Below are 21,438 nucleotides of genomic sequence, written 5' to 3'. Positions count from 1 at the left end.
AAACAGCCTCCTGGTGCTTCGGAGCTCATTAACTGTTTAATAATTGTAAACAAAGCCGCCAAAGATTAAGAAAAGATGAACAGGTTCGTAAGTGCTTGCGTAAGTGCTTTCGTGAATCTGGCCCCAGGTCTCCCAGGCGATGCTTCACGACTGTCGCCTCGAGCAATGCTGTCATGCTCCGTACAGCTCTCATCCGGCTCAAAGCGACGCTTTCATCTTCCGTAGAGCCCAGATCTGCCCCCCTGCGGCTCCTATTGGCCCAATGCTCTCCCCCCCCCCTTCGTTCTGGACTATATATTTTTTTTTTTTTTTTTTTTGAGATATATAGAAGAGTTGTTACATGGTTGTAGAGCCACTAGTACGCGTAGCGTTTCGGGCAGGTCCCTGGAATACGATCCCCGCCGCGAAGAATCCTTGTTACAACCAAGTACACATTTACTGTTGAGTTAAACAGAGGCTACAGTTAAGGATTTGCGCCCAGTAAATCCTTCCCCGCCAGGATTCGAACCCATGACATAGCGCTCGCGGAACGCCAGGCGAGTGTCTTACCACTACACCACGGAGACTGTTTTGACTATAAGGTACGCAATTTGTGTCACAAGCCGTCACTACGAGCTGAGGTCTTTGACGCTGCTTCCCCGCTCTGTCAATCACACTGATCTGTAAACATAATCCTTTTTAGCAGTCTTTTCGTGATTTATTAAAGAAAATGGAGAGTCGCGCGACCAAGGCAGCAGTGTGCTTCCTTGGATATCTTATCGAGCCGCATATTTATTTGAGAATATTTATATATAATTAAGGAATATGTTTAATTCAATACTCTGGAGACAAATTACAACACTATCTCAGTGAGAAGCCTATGAAATGAGGAAATTTTAGAAGACTTCTTGGCACAAGTGAGGCAGCTTTCATATACATGCGACCAAACACATCGGTCAAGGAGAATGTGTGTGTGTGTGTACTCACCTAGTTGTACTCACCTAGTTGTGCTTGCGGGGGTTGAGCTCTGCCTCTTTGGTCCCGCCTCTCAACTGTCAATCAACAGGTGTACAGGTTCCTGAGCCTATTGGGCTCTATCATGTGTGTGTGTGTGTGTGTGTGTGTGTGTGTGTGTGTGTGTGTGTGTGTGTGTCTATAAGGATAGAGACCAGCCACTTGGGACAATCTTCTTCATTGAGATGATTTCGGGGCTTAGCGTCCCCGCGGCCCGGTCCTCGACTAGGCCTCCTTATTTGTTACACCCCCCCCAGGAAGCAGCCCATAGCAGCTGTCTAACTCCCAGGTACCTATTTACTGCTAGGTTAACAGGGGGCATTAGGGTGAAAGAAACTATGCCCATTTGTTTCCGCCTCCACTGGGGATCGAACCCGAACCCCAGGATTACAAATCCGAAGCGCTGTCCACTCAGCCGTCAAGCCCCTGGCAGCCTTCTTAATTTTTACAGGATCAAGGGAGAAAGAGCATGTGTGTGGGAGGAGATGGGGAGGATGTTGGGGTGAAGTATAGATGCTACCAAGATGTTATCCAGTAATTAATTCAATAAATCAACAAACCTATTTCTTAACCAGTATTTACCCAGGTATTTCTTGACTGTAAACTTGCGTAATTTACAGGAACTGTATGATGTGAGAACGCTCCCAGCCCCACCCATGGAGAGATGCAGCTCTAATACTTCTACCTTCTCCTTCAGTCAGGACATCTGCAGGTATGTGACTCTCGCACTCCGGTACCTCCACCTTCTCCTTGAGAATGTGTGGCCACGTCTGTGGTAGAAAAAAAAAAAAAAAAAAAAAAACTCCTTGAGCCGGGACATGTGTATGGACCTATCATGTGGGCTGTCACCACAACACTGCTACACTGTACAACATCACAACAGCAACATCATCACATGATCAACATCATAACAGCATACTGTCCCAAAGCCTTCCACTTGGAAAACCACTGCTACTCGTCTCGGAATCTCAGTTGTCTTAGAAGGGGCACTGGGCTAATGGGGCCTTATTTCTGCATATGACCTATTTGGCTGGTTAGCAATGGCCACCAATCGTAGCCACTATTATTCGTAGCAATGGCCATTCGTAGCAGTGGCCACCACCACCACCAGGGGCCACTACCCCTGCAGCAGTATTTCTCAGGTGTGGTATATCAAGATCAGCCCAGGTAAGTTCCTCTTATTATTTACTTCAAGATCATCAGGACAGTTCGTCTTATCTTACTACAACCAGAACTTGAGTAAGCAGAGCTAAGGTAAGAGTAAGATGAAACCTTTCCCTATCTTCCGGAGAAGATAGGAGCCGGTCGGCCGAGCGGACAGCACGCTGGATTTGTGATCCTGTGGTCCCGGGTTCGATCTCAGGCGCCGGCGAGAAACAATGGGCAGAGTTTCTTTCACCCTATGCCCCAGTTACCTAGCAGTAAAATAGGTACCTGAGTGTTAGTCAGCTGCCAGAGTGAAACGTTGAGTGTTTGACACCAGGCGCCACCTCCCTGCCCCCCCCCCTGTCACACCACACACTTATTACAGCTGTCCATCACCCTGTCCATCACCCGTCGAGATAGACAGTTTGCCAGCGGCCCGTCCTGTGCTGCTACCCCGCTCAAGGCTCTCCTTCCTCCGCTAGTTGTTTCTGTCCACCGTATGGGGGGTAGAGGAGGGTTCGAAGATGAACACGCAACGCTGTAAGTGAACGCGTTCAATCCCCTTGACGTCAGATACGACTGACGTCACGAGGTCAACTGACTGTCAGTGACGTTCGAGCTCTATCGAGCCAAATTGTATTCCAGATAATTGCATTAAAATGTAAATAAAACCAAATATGAATCTTTTTACGAAAAAATATAATTGCCGAACAAAAATCTAATTTAACTTTAGAGTTACTTGGGTGAATGTGTGTCTCCAAGGATGACTATACGTAATGTAACCTTAGACTCTACACGCCAGACAGGTCCTAAGACTACATGCTAGTCCTTCACTACTATAATATAGAGAAGGGGCCAAGATGGTCCAGACTGGCTGGACTCTCCTTAGACTGTGCTTGATTTAAAGGAGTTTCTTGGCGTCACCAAGAAAGGTAATGAGACTCTTGCTCATCTTAAAGCTGTCAGACGTGAAACAATTGCCTCCTCCATCGAGAATTTAAGATCTCACGAGCACTGTGTCTACGCCGACGGCTCAGTCCAATCCTCTACTGGACGGACTGCAGCAGCATATAGGTTTTATAGAAATAATATTTACACAAAGACTGTCAGTGTCAGGTTAAACAACTGGCTGACCTCCACACAAGCAGAACTAGCAGCATTACACTTAGCAACCAGCACATTAAAAAACATTGGAGGAGGAATAATATTTTGTGATTCAAAGTCTGCTCTTCAAGCAATCGAAAACTTCTCTTGGAAGATCGACAGCAAGAACCTCATACTACCAATTATAAATGACCTAATTGATGCACAGAGTAAAGGGTCTCGAATCTCCTTTGTATGGATACCTTCACACATAAATATAACCCATCATAATGAGACAGACATTGAAGCCAAATTAGCGTGTAACAAGTCTGAAGTTGAATTAGATCTAGGTATCCCCATCTCTGCTGTCAAAACTGTATTGGTCCAAACACTCAGGTCTGATAGGAAAGAAATTACTGACTCCCAACGACCTGAAAGTACTAGTATAAAAAGCTATGATTTGTTCAGATATGAAACCTATATCTATGGACAGCATAAAACGTTCACTAGACTGTGCGACACAGTGGTTGCCAGGATCAGGTTGGGTTACCGTTACCTGTGGCAGGTGGTTACCGTTACCTGTGGCGGGTGGCTATACCGTTACCTGTGGCGGGTGGCTATACCGTTACCTGTGGCAGGTGGCTACCGTTACCTGTGGCGGGTGGCTATACCGTTACCTGTGGCGGGTGGCTACACGTGACGGGTCTCCCAATCCTGAGCACTCCAGGGGCAAACTGTGTGAGCAGGAACTGCGGCATGATCTCCCACACTACATCACCGAATGCTTTCACTGTTCACTCTCTCTGCTTTCACTGTTCACTCTCTGCTTTCACTGTTCACTCCCTCTGCTTTCACTGTTCACTCTCTCTGCTTTCACTGTTCACTCTCTCTGCTTTCCCTGTTCATTCTCTCTGCTTTCACTGTTCATTCTCACTGCCTTCACTGTTCACTCTTAAAGCTTTATTGCTGGCATAACTCTTCACTGCCTTCAATATAGTTAAGGTGGGGGCGTGGTGAGGGTGGGGGGCGTGGTGAGGGTGGGGACGTGGTGAGGGTGGGGGGCGTGGTGAGGGTGGGGGGCGGGGTGAGGGTGGGGGGCGGGGTGGGGGCGAGGGTGGGGGCGGGGTGAGGGTGGGGGCGTGGTGAGGGTGGGGGGCGTGGTGAGGGTGGGGGGCGGGGTGAGGGTGGGGGGTGTGGTGAGGGTGGGGGGTGTGGTGAGGGTGGGGGGCGGGGTGAGGGTGGGGGCCGGGGTGGGGGGCGGGGTGAGGGTGGGGGCCGGGGTGAGGGTGGGGGGGCGGGGTTAGGGTGGGGGGTGAGGGTGGGGGGGGCGGGGTGAGGGTGGGGGGGCATGGTGAGGGTGGGGCGGGGTGAGGTGAGGGTGGGCTGGAGGGGGCGGAGTGAGGGTGGGGCGGGGAGAGGGTGGGGGCGTGGTGAGGGTGGGCTGGAGGGGGTGGAGTGAGGGTGGGGCGGGGTGAGGGTGGGGGCGTGGTGAGGGTGGGCTGGAGGGGGCGGAGTGAGGGTGGGCGGGGTTGTGGCTGGTATTGATTCCAGCATGTAGGTCATCCTCTCCCCGCCCACCCCTCTCCCTTGTCGCAGCCTCTCACGCCCACCCACGCCCACATTATGTACTCTCACACCCCTCACTCCACACTCACACCCCCCCCTTTTTTTTTACTACAAAAACAAGGCCAATCTACTCATGAAAAACTCCCCAGACACCAAACAGAACGCCTTGAAGGAGACCAACGTCGTCTATACCTTCACATGCCCACTTGGGGACTGTAAGCCCCAAAGAACTCAGTATATAGGCAAGACAACAACGTCTCTTTCCAGGCGATTAATTATGCACAAACAGCAGGGTTCCATCAAGGAACATATAATCTCTTCTCACAATCAGTCCATCACCAGAGAAATGTTAACAAACAACACAGAAATTGATAGATACAGTGATAGATAGCAGGAGACTCGACATCAGCGAGGCACTACACATCAAAAAGTCAACACCAGCAATCAACAGCCAATTAATGCACAACTATATTCTACCCACTTCAAGACTCCGTACCAATATAGAAGCATTAAGAGGAAGTATGGGCCAATAGGCCCTTTGTAGTTCCATTCTTCCCTCTCATTTATCGAATTTATACCCATTGCACCGTGTTCTGTCTTGTGTTGGTCAAAAGTTTTGTTCACCTCATCCAAAACTGTTGCAACATATCACCTCGCCCAAAAGCGAGTATATAAGACAAGCAGTTCAATGTTAGCATTAAGTAAAACTCTGTTTAGTGTTTTCAGGTTACAGTTGTGTGTGTGTAAACTAAAGTCTTTGAAAATGTAATAAGTTATTACGAAACGCGTTCAAGCGTCGCGTCAGACTAGAAATAAAATTGAATTTTGGAGAATTGATTTTTCAATTACCATCGACAGTAAAAAGAAACATAAGAAATATTGAGAAAATTCGTGTTAGAATTATTAATCTTACTTTTTCGGTCATATTTAATAATATATGTCTACAGGAAAGACTGCTACCAATATATATATATATATATATATATATATATATATATATATATATATATATATATATATATATATACATACATACATACATACATACATACATATATATATATATATACATATATAATATAAAATATAATATTATATGTGTGTAATCATTTAAGCACGAATCTTCACTATATTTCTCATGTTTTATTCACATGAGAAGTTGATCCTGTTAGCGTTGTCAAGGACACAGGTGGATGAGGTAGATACACACCTGCCGAGGCAACTACACACCTGCCGAGACAACTACACACCTGCCGAGACAACTACACACCTGCCGAGACAACTACACACCTGCCGAGGCAACTACACACCTGCCGAGACAACTACACACCTGCCGAGACAACTACACACCTGCCGAGACAACTACACACCTGCCGAGACAACTACACACCTGCCGAGACAACTACACACCTGCCGAGACAACTACACACCTGCCGAGACAACTACACACCTGCCGAGACAACTACACACCTGCCGAGGCAACTACACACCTGCCGAGACAACTACACACCTGCCGAGACAACTACACACCTGCCGAGACAACTACACACCTGCCGAGGCAACTACACACCTGCCGAGACAACTACACACCTGCCGAGACAACTACACACCTGCCGAGACAACTACACACCTGCCGAGACAACTACACACCTGCCGAGACAACTACACACCTGCCGAGACAACTACACACCTGCCGAGACAACTACACACCTGCCGAGGCAACTACACACCTGCCGAGACAACTACACACCTGCCGAGACAACTACACACCTGCCGAGACAACTACACACCTGCCGAGACAACTACACACCTGCCGAGGCAACTACACACCTGCCGAGACAACTACACACCTGCCGAGACAACTACACACCTGCCGAGACAACTACACACCTGCCGAGACAACTACACACCTGCCGAGACAACTACACACCTGCCGAGACAACTACACACCTGCCGAGACAACTACACACCTGCCGAGGCAACTACACACCTGCCGAGACAACTACACACCTGCCGAGACAACTACACACCTGCCGAGACAACTACACACCTGCCGAGACAACTACACACCTGCCGAGGCAACTACACACCTGCCGAGACAACTACACACCTGCCGAGACAACTACACACCTGCCGAGACAACTACACACCTGCCGAGACAACTACACACCTGCCGAGACAACTACACACCTGCCGAGACAACTACACACCTGCCGAGACAACTACACACCTGCCGAGACAACTACACACCTGCCGAGACAACTACACACCTGCCGAGACAACTACACACCTGCTGAGACAACTACACACCTGCCGAGACAACTACACACCTGCCGAGGCAACTACACACCTGCCGAGGCAACTACACACCTGCCGAGGCAACTACACACCTGCCGAGACAACTACACACCTGCCGAGACGACTACACACCTGCCGAGGCAAATACACACCTGCCGAGACAACTACACACCTGCCGAGACAACTACACACCTGCCGAGACAACTACACACCTGCCGAGACAACTACACACCTGCCGAGGCAAATACACACCTGCCGAGACAACTACACACCTGCCGAGACAACTACACACCTGCCGAGACAACTACACACCTGCCGAGACAACTACACGTGTAAGAGCACTGTTAAATTAACTTATGGAGAGTTCATTTTTCAACTTCCTTCTCAAATGAAGAAAAGAATAAGAACATTTTGTTTATATCTCTATTGCTCTCTATCTCCATCTATCTTATCTTATTATCTATCAGTAGACGCAGGATGGGTTAATCATTGTAATTATTGTCTTTTTTTCATCAACAACTCCACGTTAATCACACGACACATTTCATACGCGACTCCCTGAGAATGGCCTATAGAATGGTTCATAAATTATAATATGTCTTAAAGCGTTTATAACTTAGGCCTTCCCCGACCAGTCTATGTCTGTCCCATACCCCAGACTATTCATCCCTACAAGTTTGGGTGAGACTAGCCCCAAGCATCTGTCCTCCACCAGTGGAGACACAGACTAAAAGACATTCTCTGATAGTTATATACGGTTTTATCTTTTGCTCTGGTTAGGCCCCATTTAGATTATGCAGCTCAGTTTTGGTCGCCGTACTTTACAAATAATATAAATTCACTATAACGCCGGCATAGGTGTGAGATTAACAGACAGGAACATATAGTGTGATTGGAACAAGAACTGTGACACACTCCACATTATAACTGTGAACAGTATGTTCACAGTCACGACCCCCTTGCCCCCCCCCCAAGAGGCCCCTACGACAAGGAGGGAGAGTTTGTAGGTCGATTCAGCATCATACAATATTAATTTGCCTTACAGGCACACAACCAATCCAGCGGAGGGGGAAAGTACCAAGCCATTATGACTATATAGCAGTGGGAAGGGGTCAGGATAAGGATTTGGTGATGGGACGGAAGGAAAGGAATGGTGCCCAACCACTTGTGGACGGTCGGGGATTGAACGCTGATCTGCATGAAGCGAGACCGTCGCTCTACCGTCCAGCCCAAGAGGTTGGGGGAATAGTGGGGGAACACTTGTGAACGTTTTCAGGGACTTGTTTGGTGTGTGTGTGTGTGCGTGCGTGCGTGTGTGTGTGTGTGTGTGTGTGTGTGTGTGTGTGTGTGTGTGTGTGTGTGTGTGTGTGTGTGTGTGCGCGTGTGTGCGTGTGCGTGTGCGTGTGTGTGTGTGTGTGTGTGTGTGTGTGTGTGTGTGTGTGTGGTGAAAAAAATTGTAGTTTGTAACAGTTGATTGACAGTTGAGAGGCGGGCCGAAAGAGCAGAGCTCAACCCCCGCAAGCACAACTAGGTGAACACACACACACACACACACACACACACACACACACACACACACACACACACACACACACACACACACACACACACACACACACACACTCTCTCTCTCTCTCTCTCTCTCTCTCTCTCTCTCTCTCTCTCTCTCTCTCTCTCTCTCTCTCTCTCTCTCTCTCTCTCTCTCTCTCTCTCTCTCTCTCTCTCGCAATTATTGAGCACCATTCCTTCCCCCCGTCCCATCCCAAATCCTTATCCTAACCCCTTCCCAGTATATATAATCATAATAGCATGTCGCTTTCCCCTGATATCTCCCACCCTTCCTTCTGTGAGCCCGTGACCGCACTCTCCCAGTTAGTCTGTCTTCTACCCCGTTGGTCATAATCACACCCCCACCAAACACACCATCAAATGAACAAATCCACAAGGGCCGTGACGAGGATTCGAACCTGCGTCCGGGAGCATCCCAGACACTGCCTTAATCGACTGAGCTACGACAGGGTTAAAAGGGTTGAAACCGAAGTATTACTGACCACGAAGTTCTAAACGACCATGTTGCTGCAACGTTGAAACTAGGTTTAACACCTAACAATTGTAACAGTTTGTAAAAACAATTATAAGATGTAACAACTTTATTGGGTGGACGAGGGGACAAGGGAGAGGGGAATGGTGGGGAGGACTGGGAGACGGGGGAAGCTTCCGTGGCTTCAAGTTGGCTGTGGCTTTATTACAAGTTGTAACAGGCGGGAAATTTCATACGGCCCCATTACCAGATTTGAGTTGCTGGAAACCGCGAACTGAAGAACTATAAAAAAATCAGTATTTTTTACTATAAAACTAGCTAGATATTTAATTTTTAGCAGTTGCTTCCCGTTCCAGAGAACGCGGGAAGCAACCTGTTAAGATACTGTTAAGATAAGCCAGCTTATCTTAACAGTAGCCCGAAAAAAAGTAGCAAGTAGCGACATACACAGCTGGAGTTTGTGTTGGGCTACAAGTAGCCCAATCTGGCCGGGCTACAAGTAGCCCAATCTGGCCGGGCTACAAGTAGCCCAATCTGGCCGGGCTACAAGTAGCCCAATCTGGCCCCCCCACCCCCTCTGTAGCCGACCCAACACGGCGCCGTCTCTCAGAATACGCCTTAAGCCACTCAAGTATTCACCGCTAATTGATTTCTAGCTTGTAATGTGTAGGGGTGTGTGGAACAGCAACTTCCCCCCCCCCTGGCACACGGGACGACCTCCCTTCCCCTTTCGCTACCTTTGGACGACCTCCGGCACCTTTGGACGACCCCCCTCGGCACCTTTGGACGACCCCCTCGGCACCTTTGGACGACCCCCTCGGCACCTTTGGACGACCCCTCGGCACATTTGGACGACCCCTCGGCACCCTTGGACGACCCCTTCGGCACCCTTGGACGACCCCTTCGGCACCCTTGGACGAGCCCCTCGGCACCCTTGGACGACCCCTTCGGCACCCTTGGACGACCACTCGGCACCTTTGGACGACCCCTCGGCACCTTTGGACGACCCCCCCCCCGGCACCTCTGGACGACCCCCCCCCCCCCGGCACCTCTGGACAAAGGCCATATACCTAAGTCAGGACTCCATAAGCATTTATACAACCACGTTCGAAACCTGTACGTCTTTCCTTACTCATAGCGACATTGTTTACATTTATTAAACGGTTTACTGAGGTTGTAAACTCCACAACCCAAGGATATTACTGGTGTAAACACACTCGCAGTTCTGGGCTTATAAACGGTTTAATTTGTGTAAACCAAGCCTCCGTGATTCAGGAAAGATGCACGGGTTTCGTATGGTCGTGTAAATGTTTAGTGAATCTTGTGCAACGGTTGGCACGCCTGCCTGGGCAGCGGTTGGCGCGCCTGCCTGGGCAGCGGTTGGCGCGCCTGCCTGGGCAGCGGTTGGCGCGCCTGCCTGGGCAGCGGTTGGCGCGCCTGCCTGGGCAGCGGTTGGCGCGCCTGCCTGGGCAGCGGTTGGCGCGCCTGCCTGGGCAGCGGTTGGCACGTTGTGGTCAAACTGGTAGACTCGACTACAACTGGTCTCATACTACTACTATTTTTTTCCGCCACACCACACACACACCCCAGGAAGCAGCCCGTGACAGCTGACTAACACCCAGGTACCTATTTTACTGCTAGTAACAGGGGCATAGGGGTGTAAGAAACTCTGCCCATTGTTTCTCGCCGGCACCTGGGATCACAGGATCACGCGTCCAGAGTGCTGTCTGCTCGGCCACTGGCCCCCCCGTGTGTGTGTGTGTGTGTTGGGGAGGGTTATGGTAGGCCAGGAGAGTGGTGGAGGCTGGTGTTACCATGGTGATGATGGTGAACTGACCTGGTTATTGCCTCTCCTGCAACAGCTGGTACACCAGGGTTCTCTTCCCCTACCCCCCCCCCCCCACAACCCTTTCACTGTCCTCACCCCAAACACAGTCGTCACCTATTAAAACTGGAGGATCAAGTAATGCATCACAATGTGTGTTAAAGGAAGCAGCACACAAACTCAGTAAGCCTCTGGGATGGGTTGTTCTCTCTCTCTCTCTCTCTCTCTCTCTCTCTCTCTCTCTCTCTCTCTCTCTCTCTCTCTCTCTCTCTCTCTCTCTCTCTCTCTCTCTCTCTCAGCATGTGTTTGATGTATGCATACATGTTTGTATGAATACAAATACGTTTCCTATGTATGAAAGAATACATTTCTGTGTGAATTATACTTTTGCCCACGGACCTGGAACCATTTTATCATTTTAAACCTGGAAACCTCAGTGAGCAACGAGTCTCAACACTCTGCACGCAATTTCCAGGACCTCTGGAAACTCCAGCGAGCCTCGTGTCTCTGCACGCAATTTCCAGGACCTCTGGAAACTCCAGCGAGCCTCGTGTCTCTGCACGCAATTTCCAGGACCTCTGGAAACTCCAGCGAGCCTCGTGTCTCTGCACGCAATTTCCAGGACCTCTGGAAACTCCAGCGAGCCTCGTGTCTCTGCACGCAATTTCCAGGACCTCTGGAAACTCCAGCGAGCCTCGTGTCTCTGCACGCAATTTCCAGGACCTCTGGAAACTCCAGCGAGCCTCGTGTCTCTGCACGCAATTTCCAGGACCTCTGGAAACTCCAGCGAGCCTCGTGTCAATGCACGCAACTTCGAGAACCTCTGGAAACTCCAGCGAGCCTCGTGTGTCTGCACGCAATTTCCACGACCTCTGAAACATTTCCAGAACGTTTCCATACCTTCACAGCCCTTTACGAAGCAGACGTAAGATTAATGATAGTCATGGTTCAAAAATTCACCAATCAAATCGTGTATGACGCAAAAAATCAATATTCAGGCAAAATATTTCACTGTAATCAGCATATTCCAGTGCTTTTGAGCGCTATGTAGGTACCTAATAAGGTGTAGATTATGTGTACTCACACAGATGTAGTGACCTAGGAAGTAGGTTTGGAGTGTACGGACGAGCCAGGGAGCAGGTACGAAAGCTCTTGGGCTTGTCTTGGCGGGTCATTTGTTCCACTTTTACAACTTCAGAGTGGCCCACTGTGTGCTCCATAACGTATGTGTGGTCGTCCAGTGTGGGGCCATGACCCCCGGTGTGGTCGGGTGTGGCCTAATTCCCCATCCCCCCGCCGGCACTCTGATGGTAATCTTGGGCATGGTATTTTATCAAATCGCCTCATTCTTTGGGGCACACGTGAGGAACACAAATGCGAACAAGCCTGAACGGTCTGCAGGCATATATGCAACTGAAAACCTACCATCCTCTTTTGTCCGGTCGTGATGGTCGAGTGGTTAAGGGATCCTGTACATCAGTTGCAGTGCTTCTGGCAGTATGGGTTCGAGTCGCTTCTGGGGTGTGAGTTTTCAGTTATATATATATATATATATATATATATATATATATATATATATATATATATATATATATATATATATATATATATATATATACACACACACATATATACCCGAAAGCCACTAACACTAGTAGCCTCGACGAAGGACAGGAAGCCGACGGCTTGTCGAAAGCCAAATCTGTAGACATACAGCAGTATATACGCAAAGCTGGCGAGCCTGACCCCGGGACCTTGTATACATGGTTAGAACAGGAATAAGTTTCGTACTTCAGCTGTGTAAAACAACGTAGATTCATCAAGCAATTGCATGATCACTTACGAAACCTTGTACAGGTTTCCTGCATCATAGCGGCCTGATCTGTATTTACAAATTGGAATGCACTTAAGGAGCAGGTTGTGGAAGCAAACTCTATTCATAATTTTAAAACTTGATGTGATAGGGAAATGGGAGAGGAGTCATTGCTGTAAATTACCGGTGGCTGGAAAGGCGGGATCCAAGAGCTTGATCCTCCAGGCACAAATAGGTGAGTGCAGGCGCGCGCGCGCACACACAGACCGGTACCAATAACAATGCAACCCGCTCTCGCACAAGACAGTACATATATTACTTGTTGCTTATAGTCACTATTTCTCTTATAAATAAATAAATATGTGACATTCCGAACCATATTTTTTTCAAGGCATTAACTTTTCCTCTCAGTTTTATTAAACAATAGAGATTTTATACAAAATTTGACAATATCCTGAATTACTTTAAAATTTATTTAAATATTTTAGTTTTGTTTTATTATTTTTATAAAACTAATATCAATATAGGTATTGGTTCAGTACTAATTGTAATATCTTAACATACTAAGAAGGTTAGGTTAGGTTGTGGTTTTCTATTCAGTATTTCAAGGTAAACTCAAATATTCACAATAAATTAGTATGTCACATATGCACTTATTCTTAAGCAATATATTGACTATAAGCAAGTGCGAGAACGGGTTGCACACTGAGCCGCACCTTCTCACTCTCCCCTACAGGATATGTCACTGTGAGGGGGAGCAGGACTCTCCACTGATCGCTCCCTGCTACTGCTCCGGCTCCCTGCGCTACGTGCACCAGTCATGTCTCCAGCAGTGGATCAAGTCCTCGGACACCAAGTCTTGCGAGCTCTGCAAGTTCAACTTCATCATGCACTCCAAGATCAAACCCTTCAACAAGGTCGGTAGCTTCATCTGCGTTTGAACCATTCTCAGTGCTCTAGTACAGTGGTCTACGTCTTCGGCTCACAACCGAGGTTTGTAAATAGTTGTGTAAATGATTGGTGGAAAGGGTTCGGTAGTTCTACTCGTCAAGCCCGGCATGGGGCCTGGGGCTAGATTCACGAAGCAGTTACGCAAGTACTTACGAATGTGTACATCTTTTCCTCAATCTTTGACGGCTTTGGTTACATTTATTAAACAGTTTACAAGCATGAAAACTTGCCAATCAACTGTTGTTATTGTTATAAACAGCCTCCTGGTGCTTCGGAGCTCATTAACTGTTTAATAATTGTAAACAAAGCCGTCAAACATTGAGGAAAGATGTTCACATTCGTAAGTACTTGCGTAACTGCTTCGTGAATCTGCGCCAGGCTTGTCATATGTAACTTGGTCCACCAGGCTGTTGCATGGAGCGGCCCGTTGGCCCACATATCCACTACAACCCGGTTGGTCCGTATCTCTTGCAGGAACTTAACTAATTGTTCACTTCCTTGTTATAGACTCAGCTACTCGGAACAGGTTCCAAGTAGCACGGGCTATGGTGAGCCCGTAGTGGACTTACCCGGCACAGGAGCGGGGCAAGTAGCACGGGCTATGGTGAGCCCGTAGTGGACTTACCTGGCACAGGAGCGGGGCAAGTAGCACGGGCTATGGTGAGCCCGTAGTGGACTTACCTGGCACAGGAGCGGGGCAAGTAGCACGGGCTATGGTGAGCCCGTGGTGGACTTACCTGACACAGGAGCGGACTGTTCACTTCCGATTCATGGGGATATTTAATTCAGTAGGGTGACATGGACCATATCCAGCGGTTAACGCATGTAGTTCACTCTATATAATCGATACGTTACAACTTGAGAGCAATCTGTGTGTTTATATACGAGGAAAACCCACATTTGATGAATTAGAGAATGCTGAACGCGTTTTCGGCTGGATTCGCCATCATCGGAGCAAGATAGTGAGCCTTCTTTTAATCTCTCTCTCTTACAGGGGAAAATTTGTTGGTGATACTAGTCAGTAGTTCAGTGCGTGCGTGAGTGCGCTCCTGAATGCGCGTATGTATTTAGTGACACATTCTCTCGTGAATCATTAATGGAAATAAGCTCAACCACGCGAACCGTACAAGTGAGGATTGTAATTATACATATTTGAATGTCACACAAACGCTTGGAAAAGCTGGTACCTGTGTTATTATACTGTACTGAGAAGTCGTTGCTCTCTGTCTCTGTCTCTCTCTGTCTCTCTCTGTCTCTCTCTCTGTCTCTCTCTGTCTCTCTCTCTGTCTCTCTCTCTGTCTCTCTCTCTGTCTCTCTCTCTGTCTCTCTCTCTGTCTCTCTCTCTGTCTCTCTCTCTGTCTCTCTCTCTCTCTCTCCCTCTGTCTCTCTCTCTGTCTCTCTCTCTGTCTCTCTCTCTGTCTCTCTCTCTGTCTCTCTCTCTGTCTCTCTCTCTCCTCTCTCTCTGTCTCTCTCTTTCTCTCTCTCTCGGTAAATTTTCCCATAAATCTACAATATGTTGAACACAAAAGTGCTCAGCCATATTGTCTGAGCTCTGCAATAAGCGCCCTACAGTGCCTCGGGGCACACTCCACTCTCAGAGCTGCTCTCTGTTGGGACCCTACTTCCCTCCCTCCCTAAGTGCCTCACCTCTGGGGAGCACCCCCAGTCGAACTACGGACCCGAATTCCCACCGAACCCCCAACCTTGCACCCCGTAGCGAGTCAAGTAACCCGATCACTCCCTCGTCTTCCCGCTGGTGTGTGTGTACGGACACATGAAAACTCAGGGTTTAGCTAGGTCGGGTTCCCCCTCCATAAGGTTGTATCAACGAGGTCGCCAATCGGACGCGGCGTTCATCTGTGGTTAAATAATATTTTCGTACACTGGTATTCCACGTCACCCAGTCTGATGTGATGGTGGCCGCGGCGTTATGATTTGCGGACCGTTCATTCACTTCCCTGAGAAGGTTTGTATATTTACCTTCTGTAAATGGGTGCACTGTTTTTTTGAGAATGTGGGGGGGAGGGGTTGGAATTGGTTAGGTCAGGTGTTTAGGTTCTGTTGGCCATTATTTGTATTTGTAGTACGTGGGTGAAGCATTTATAGCGTTGCGGTTCGAACAAAAGTCATCAGTGAACAGCCCGTCCTCCAAACAAAGACCCAAAAGTGATTCCATCCACCCGCCAAACCCCCCTTTTATGAATGAAAAGCGGTTTACACACGACTCACAACTGCTGACGTTCGAACATATCCGGAACAAGTGCTTCACTGAAGAATTTGGTTCGAATCACAGCGCTGTAAATGCTTCACCCACGTACTACAAATACCAATAATCGCCAACAGAACCTAAACACCTAACCTATCCTATGCCTATATATACACAATATGCTAATATATTATAATATTAATTTATACTTGAGGAAATTCCCGTTTTGAATGAACAGCACGTTAAAATTTATGAATGCGTCTGTGGGGGCGACCGCTGAATGTAATGGACTTGAGTCGAGGACGGGTTGGTTGCGAGTCGTGTTTAAACCGTTTTTCATTCATAAACAGGGAATTTGACGGGTGCATGAAATCCCTTTTTTGTTTATACTTTAATACTTGGTCTTACTGGCCTTTAAGAGTCTGTGATTTATCTATCAGACCTTAATGTTTGGATTAATATAGTCTTAAGAGATAGTCTAGTTCATGATACTAAAGATGGTTATCTATCTAGGTCTAGTTCAACTTCAGCCTTGTTGCATGCTAATTTAGCGGTTATATCTGTGTCATAATGACGGGTTATATTTGTGAGATGGTATGGATACTGGAGAGATTATAAAGCCTTTATTCTCAGCAGCGATCAAGTTATTTATGATTGTAGTTATGAGGTTCTTGCTGTCTGTCTTGCCGGAGAATTTTCAATTGTTTGAAGAGTATAATTTATATTGCACAAAATTACTTTTCATTTGTTTTTTCACTGTACAGGCTGTTGTATTGTAGCTAGTTCTGTTAGCATACAGTGTAGCTAGTTCTGTTAGCATACAGTGTAGCTAGTTCTGTTAGCATACAGTGTAGCTAGTTCTGTTAGCATACAGTGTAGCTAGTTCTGTTAGCATACAGTGTAGCTAGTTCTGTTAGCATACAGTGTAGCTAGTTCTGTTAGCATACAGTGTAGCTAGTTCTGTTAGCATACAGGGTAGCTAGTTCTGTTAGCATACAGTGTAGCTAGTTCTGTTAGCATACAGGGTAGCTAGTTCTGTTAGCATACAGGGTAGCTAGTTCTGTTAGCATACAGGGTAGCTAGTTCTGTTAGCATACAGGGTAGCTAGTTCTGTTAGCATACAGGGTAGCTAGTTCTGTTAGCATACAGGGTAGCTAGTTCTGTTAGCATACAGGGTAGCTAGTTCTGTTAGCATACAGGGTAGCTAGTTCTGTTAGCATACAGGGTAGCTAGTTCTGTTAGCATACAGGGTAGCTAGTTCTGTTAGCATACAGGGTAGCTAGTTCTGTTAGCATACAGGGTAGCTAGTTCTGTTAGCATACAGGGTAGCTAGTTCTGTTAGCATACAGTGTAGCTAGTTCTGTTAGCATACAGTGTAGCTAGTTCTGTTAGCATACAGTGTAGCTAGTTCTGTTAGCATACAGTGTAGCTAGTTCTGTTAGCATACAGGGTAGCTAGTTCTGTTAGCATACAGTGTAGCTAGTTCTGTTAGCATACACGGTAGCTAGTTCTGTTAGCATACAGGGTAGCTAGTTCTGTTAGCATACAGGGTAGCTAGTTCTGTTAGCATACAGGGTAGCTAGTTCTGTTAGCATACAGTGTAGCTAGTTCTGTTAGCATACAGTGTAGCTAGTTCTGTTAGCATACAGTGTAGCTAGTTCTGTTAGCATATATGCTAACAGAACTAGCTACACTTTATGCTAACAGAATAATTCAGCTAGTTCTGTTACCATGTGTGTGTCCTGGAGGCCTGATCGAGGACCGGGCCGCGGGGACGCTAAGCCCCGAAACCATCTCAAGGTATTCTCAAGGTAACCAGAGTTCAGACAGTTGTTTAACCCGAGACTGTTAGCCAGTGTAACGTCATTACCTATATAAAACCTGCAGACAGCCGCAGGAACCAAAATCAATATACAGTAATATAATCTACGGAATCTGTTGCTCCTGTTTCGTTTAGTCTTACCAATGTTGCCAGCACCTTAAGAAGCAGTGGGTTTAGCCCCTTGTTCCACGTTCATACTCCTATAGGCGCTTACCAGTATTCACCCATGTGGTTCGGAACGAGCTTTAGCGCCCGGGTCCCTGCTTTGTAACCAATAATAGGGTGGTGTAATGAGTCCCTGGAGCTGTGGAGTGTCGTAAGTGTTTCTGGGTCAAGTTATTTTGGTGTTTGGTTCATGTGTGTTCTGGTTATGTGTGTGTTTTCTCTAGAAATATGTCCCACCCCTTGTGTGACTGCTGCTGGACCTGGTCACACCCCTTGTGTGACTACTGCTGGACCTTGTCACACCCCTTGTGTGACTACTGCTGGACCTTGTCACACCCCTTGTGTGACTACTGCTGGACCTTGTCACACCCCTTGTGTGACTACTGCTGGACCTTGTCACACCCCTTGTGTGACTACTGCTGGACCTTGTCCCACCCCTTGTGTGACTATTGCTGGACCTTGTCCCACCCCTTGTGTGACTACTGCTGGACCTGGTCCCACCCCTTGTGTGACTACTGCTGGACCTGGTCCCACCCCTTGTGTGACTACTGCTGGACCTGGTCCCACCCCTTGTGTGACTACTGCTGGACCTGGTCCCACCCCTTGTGTGACTACTGCTGGACCTGGTCCCACCCCTTGTGTGACTACTGCTCGACCTTGTCCACCCCTTGTGTGACTGCTGCTGGACCTGGTCACACCCCTTGTGTGACTACTGCTGGACCTGGTCACACCCCTTGTGTGACTGCTGCTGGACCTGGTCACACCCCTTGTGTGACTACTGCTGGACCTGGTCACACCCCTTGTGTGACTGCTGCTGGACCTGGTCACACCCCTTGTGTGACTACTGCTGGACCTGGTCACACCCCTTGTGTGACTGCTGCTGGACCTGGTCACACCCCTTGTGTGACTGCTGCTGGACCTGGTCACACCCCTTGTGTGACTGCTGCTGGACCTGGTCACACCCCTTGTGTGACTGCTGCTGGACCTGGTCCCACCCCTTGTGTGACTACTGCTGGACCTGGTCACACCCCTTGTGTGACTACTGCTCGACCTTGTCACACCCCTTGTGTGACTACTGCTCGACCTGGACCCACCCCTTGTGTGACTACTGCTGGACCTGGTCCCACCCCTTGTGTGACTACTGCTGGACCTTGTCCACCCCTTGTGTGACTACTGCTGGACCTGGTCCCACCCCTTGTGTGACTACTGCTAGACCTTGTCCCACCCCTTGTGTGACTACTGCTGGACCTTGTCCACCCCTTGTGTGACTACTGCTCGACCTTGTCACACCCCTTGTGTGACTACTGCTGGACCTTGTCCACCCCTTGTGTGACTACTGCTGGACCTGGTCCCACCCCTTGTGTGACTACTGCTGGACCTGGTTCCACCCCTTGTGTGACTACTGCTAGACCTTGTCCCACCCCTTGTGTGACTACTGCTCGACCTTGTCCACCCCTTGTGTGACTACTGCTAGACCTTGTCCACCCCTTGTGTGACTACTGCTAGACCTTGTCACACCCCTTGTGTGACTACTGCTAGACCTTGTCCACCCCTTGTGTGACTACTGCTAGACCTTGTCCACCCCTTGTGTGACTACTGCTAGACCTTGTCCACCCCTTGTGTGACTACTGCTAGACCTTGTCCACCCCTTGTGTGACTACTGCTAGACCTTGTCCACCCCTTGTGTGACTACTGCTAGACCTTGTCCACCCCTTGTGTGACTACTGCTAGACCTTGTCCACCCCTTGTGTGACTACTGCTAGACCTTGTCCACCCCTTGTGTGACTACTGCTAGACCTTGTCCACCCCTTGTGTGACTACTGCTAGACCTTGTCCACCCCTTGTGTGACTACTGCTAGACCTTGTCCACCCCTTGTGTGACTACTGCTAGACCTTGTCCACCCCTTGTGTGACTACTGCTGGACCTGGTTCCACCCCTTGTGTGACTACTGCTGGACCTTGTCACACCCCTTGTGTGACTACTGCTGGACCTGGTTCCACCCCTTGTGTGACTACTGCTAGACCTTGTCCACCCCTTGTGTGACTACTGCTGGACCTGGTTCCACCCCTTGTGTGACTACTGCTGGACCTTGTCCCACCCCTTGTGTGACTACTAACCACGAAGACCTGCCGGTGTGACTGAAGGATTGTTTAACTTAATGTAAATATAAATAGAAGATTTATTCCGATTCATTTATTAGTGAATGTATCCATGCTTGGTGTATTACAGTGGGTGTATCCATGCTTGGTGTAATACAGTGGGTGTATCCACGCTTGGTGTATTACAGTGGGTGTATCCATGCTTGGTGTAATACAGTGGGTGTATCCATGCTTGGTGTATTACAGTGGGTGTATCCACGCTTGGTGTAATACAGTGGGTGTATCCATGCTTGGTGTAATACAGTGGGTGTATCCATGCCTGGTGTATTACAGTGGGTGTATCCATGCTTGGTGTAATACAGTGGATGTATCCATGCTTGGTGTATTACAGTGGGTGTATCCATGCTTGGTGTATTACAGTGGGTGTATCCACGCTTGGTGTAATACAGTGGGTGTATCCATGCTTGGTGTATTACAGTGGGTGTATCCACGCTTGGTGTATTACAGTGGGTGTATCCATGCTTGGTGTATTACAGTGGGTGTATCCATGCTTGGTGTATTACAGTGGGTGTATCCACGCTTGGTGTATTACAGTGGGTGTATCCATGCTTGGTGTATTACAGTGGGTGTATCCACGCTTGGTGTATTACAGTGGGTGTATCCATGCTTGGTGTATTACAGTGGGTGTATCCATGCTTGGTGTATTACAGTGGGTGTATCCATGCTTGGTGTATTACAGTGGGTGTATCCATGCTTGGTGTATTACAGTGGGTGTATCCACGCTTGGTGTATTACAGTGGGTGTATCCATGCTTGGTGTATTACAGTGGGTGTATCCATGCTTGGTGTATTACAGTGGGTGTATCCACGCTTGGTGTATTACAGTGGGTGTATCCATGCTTGGTGTATTACAGTGGGTGTATCCACGCTTGGTGTATTACAGTGGGAGAAGCTGGATATGTCTGGGATGGAGAGGAGGAAGATCGCCTGCTCTGTCACCTTCCACGTCATCGCCATCACCTGTGTGGTGTGGTCGCTCTACGTTCTTATAGAGCGGACTACAGAAGAGGTCCAGGTGGGGCCTTGTTGCTCTCTTCTCCTCTCTTGTGTACGATGTGGTGTTCTCTGTTGTGTATACTGTGTTCTCCTCTGTTGTTTATACTGTGTTCTCCTCTGTTCTTTATACTGTGTTCTCCTCTGTTGTTTATACTGTGTTCTCCTCTGTTCTTTATACTGTGTTCTCCTCTGTTGTTTATACTGTGTTCTCCTCTGTTGTTTATACTGTGTTCTCCTCTGTTGTTTATACTGTGTTCTTCTCTGTTGTTTATACTGTGTTCTTCTCTGTTGTTTATACTGTGTTCTTCTCTGTTGTGTACACTGTGTTCTTCTCTGTTGTGTACACTGTGTTCTTCTCTGTTATGTACACTGTG

At 48.1% G+C, this 21,438-nt stretch overlaps 1 protein-coding gene across 5 annotated transcripts in view; it reads left to right on the top strand.

Annotated features, from left to right (window-relative positions):
* LOC123768956 (E3 ubiquitin-protein ligase MARCHF4) overlaps positions 1-21,438 on the top strand; it is a 56,199-nt gene that overhangs the window by 20,258 nt on the left and 14,503 nt on the right. For 2 of the 5 annotated variants that reach the window (XM_045759829.2, XM_045759832.2), the window contains exons 2-4: positions 1,614-1,705; positions 13,502-13,682; positions 20,952-21,116. In XM_045759829.2, the coding sequence (XP_045615785.1) occupies positions 1,614-1,705; positions 13,502-13,682; positions 20,952-21,116 (438 nt within the window). Of the gene's footprint in view, positions 1-1,613; positions 1,706-13,501; positions 13,683-20,922; positions 21,117-21,438 lie in introns of those variants that run through there. The other 3 variants (XM_045759830.2, XM_069309094.1, XM_045759831.2) reach the window with 3 other exon arrangements.

The sequence above is a fragment of the Procambarus clarkii genome, chromosome 64, assembly GCF_040958095.1.
Source record: "Procambarus clarkii isolate CNS0578487 chromosome 64, FALCON_Pclarkii_2.0, whole genome shotgun sequence".
NCBI classification, from domain to species: domain Eukaryota; kingdom Metazoa; phylum Arthropoda; class Malacostraca; order Decapoda; family Cambaridae; genus Procambarus; species Procambarus clarkii.
The sequence above is the reverse complement of the archived record's forward strand: the minus strand, read 5'-3'. Positions and strand labels throughout refer to the sequence as shown.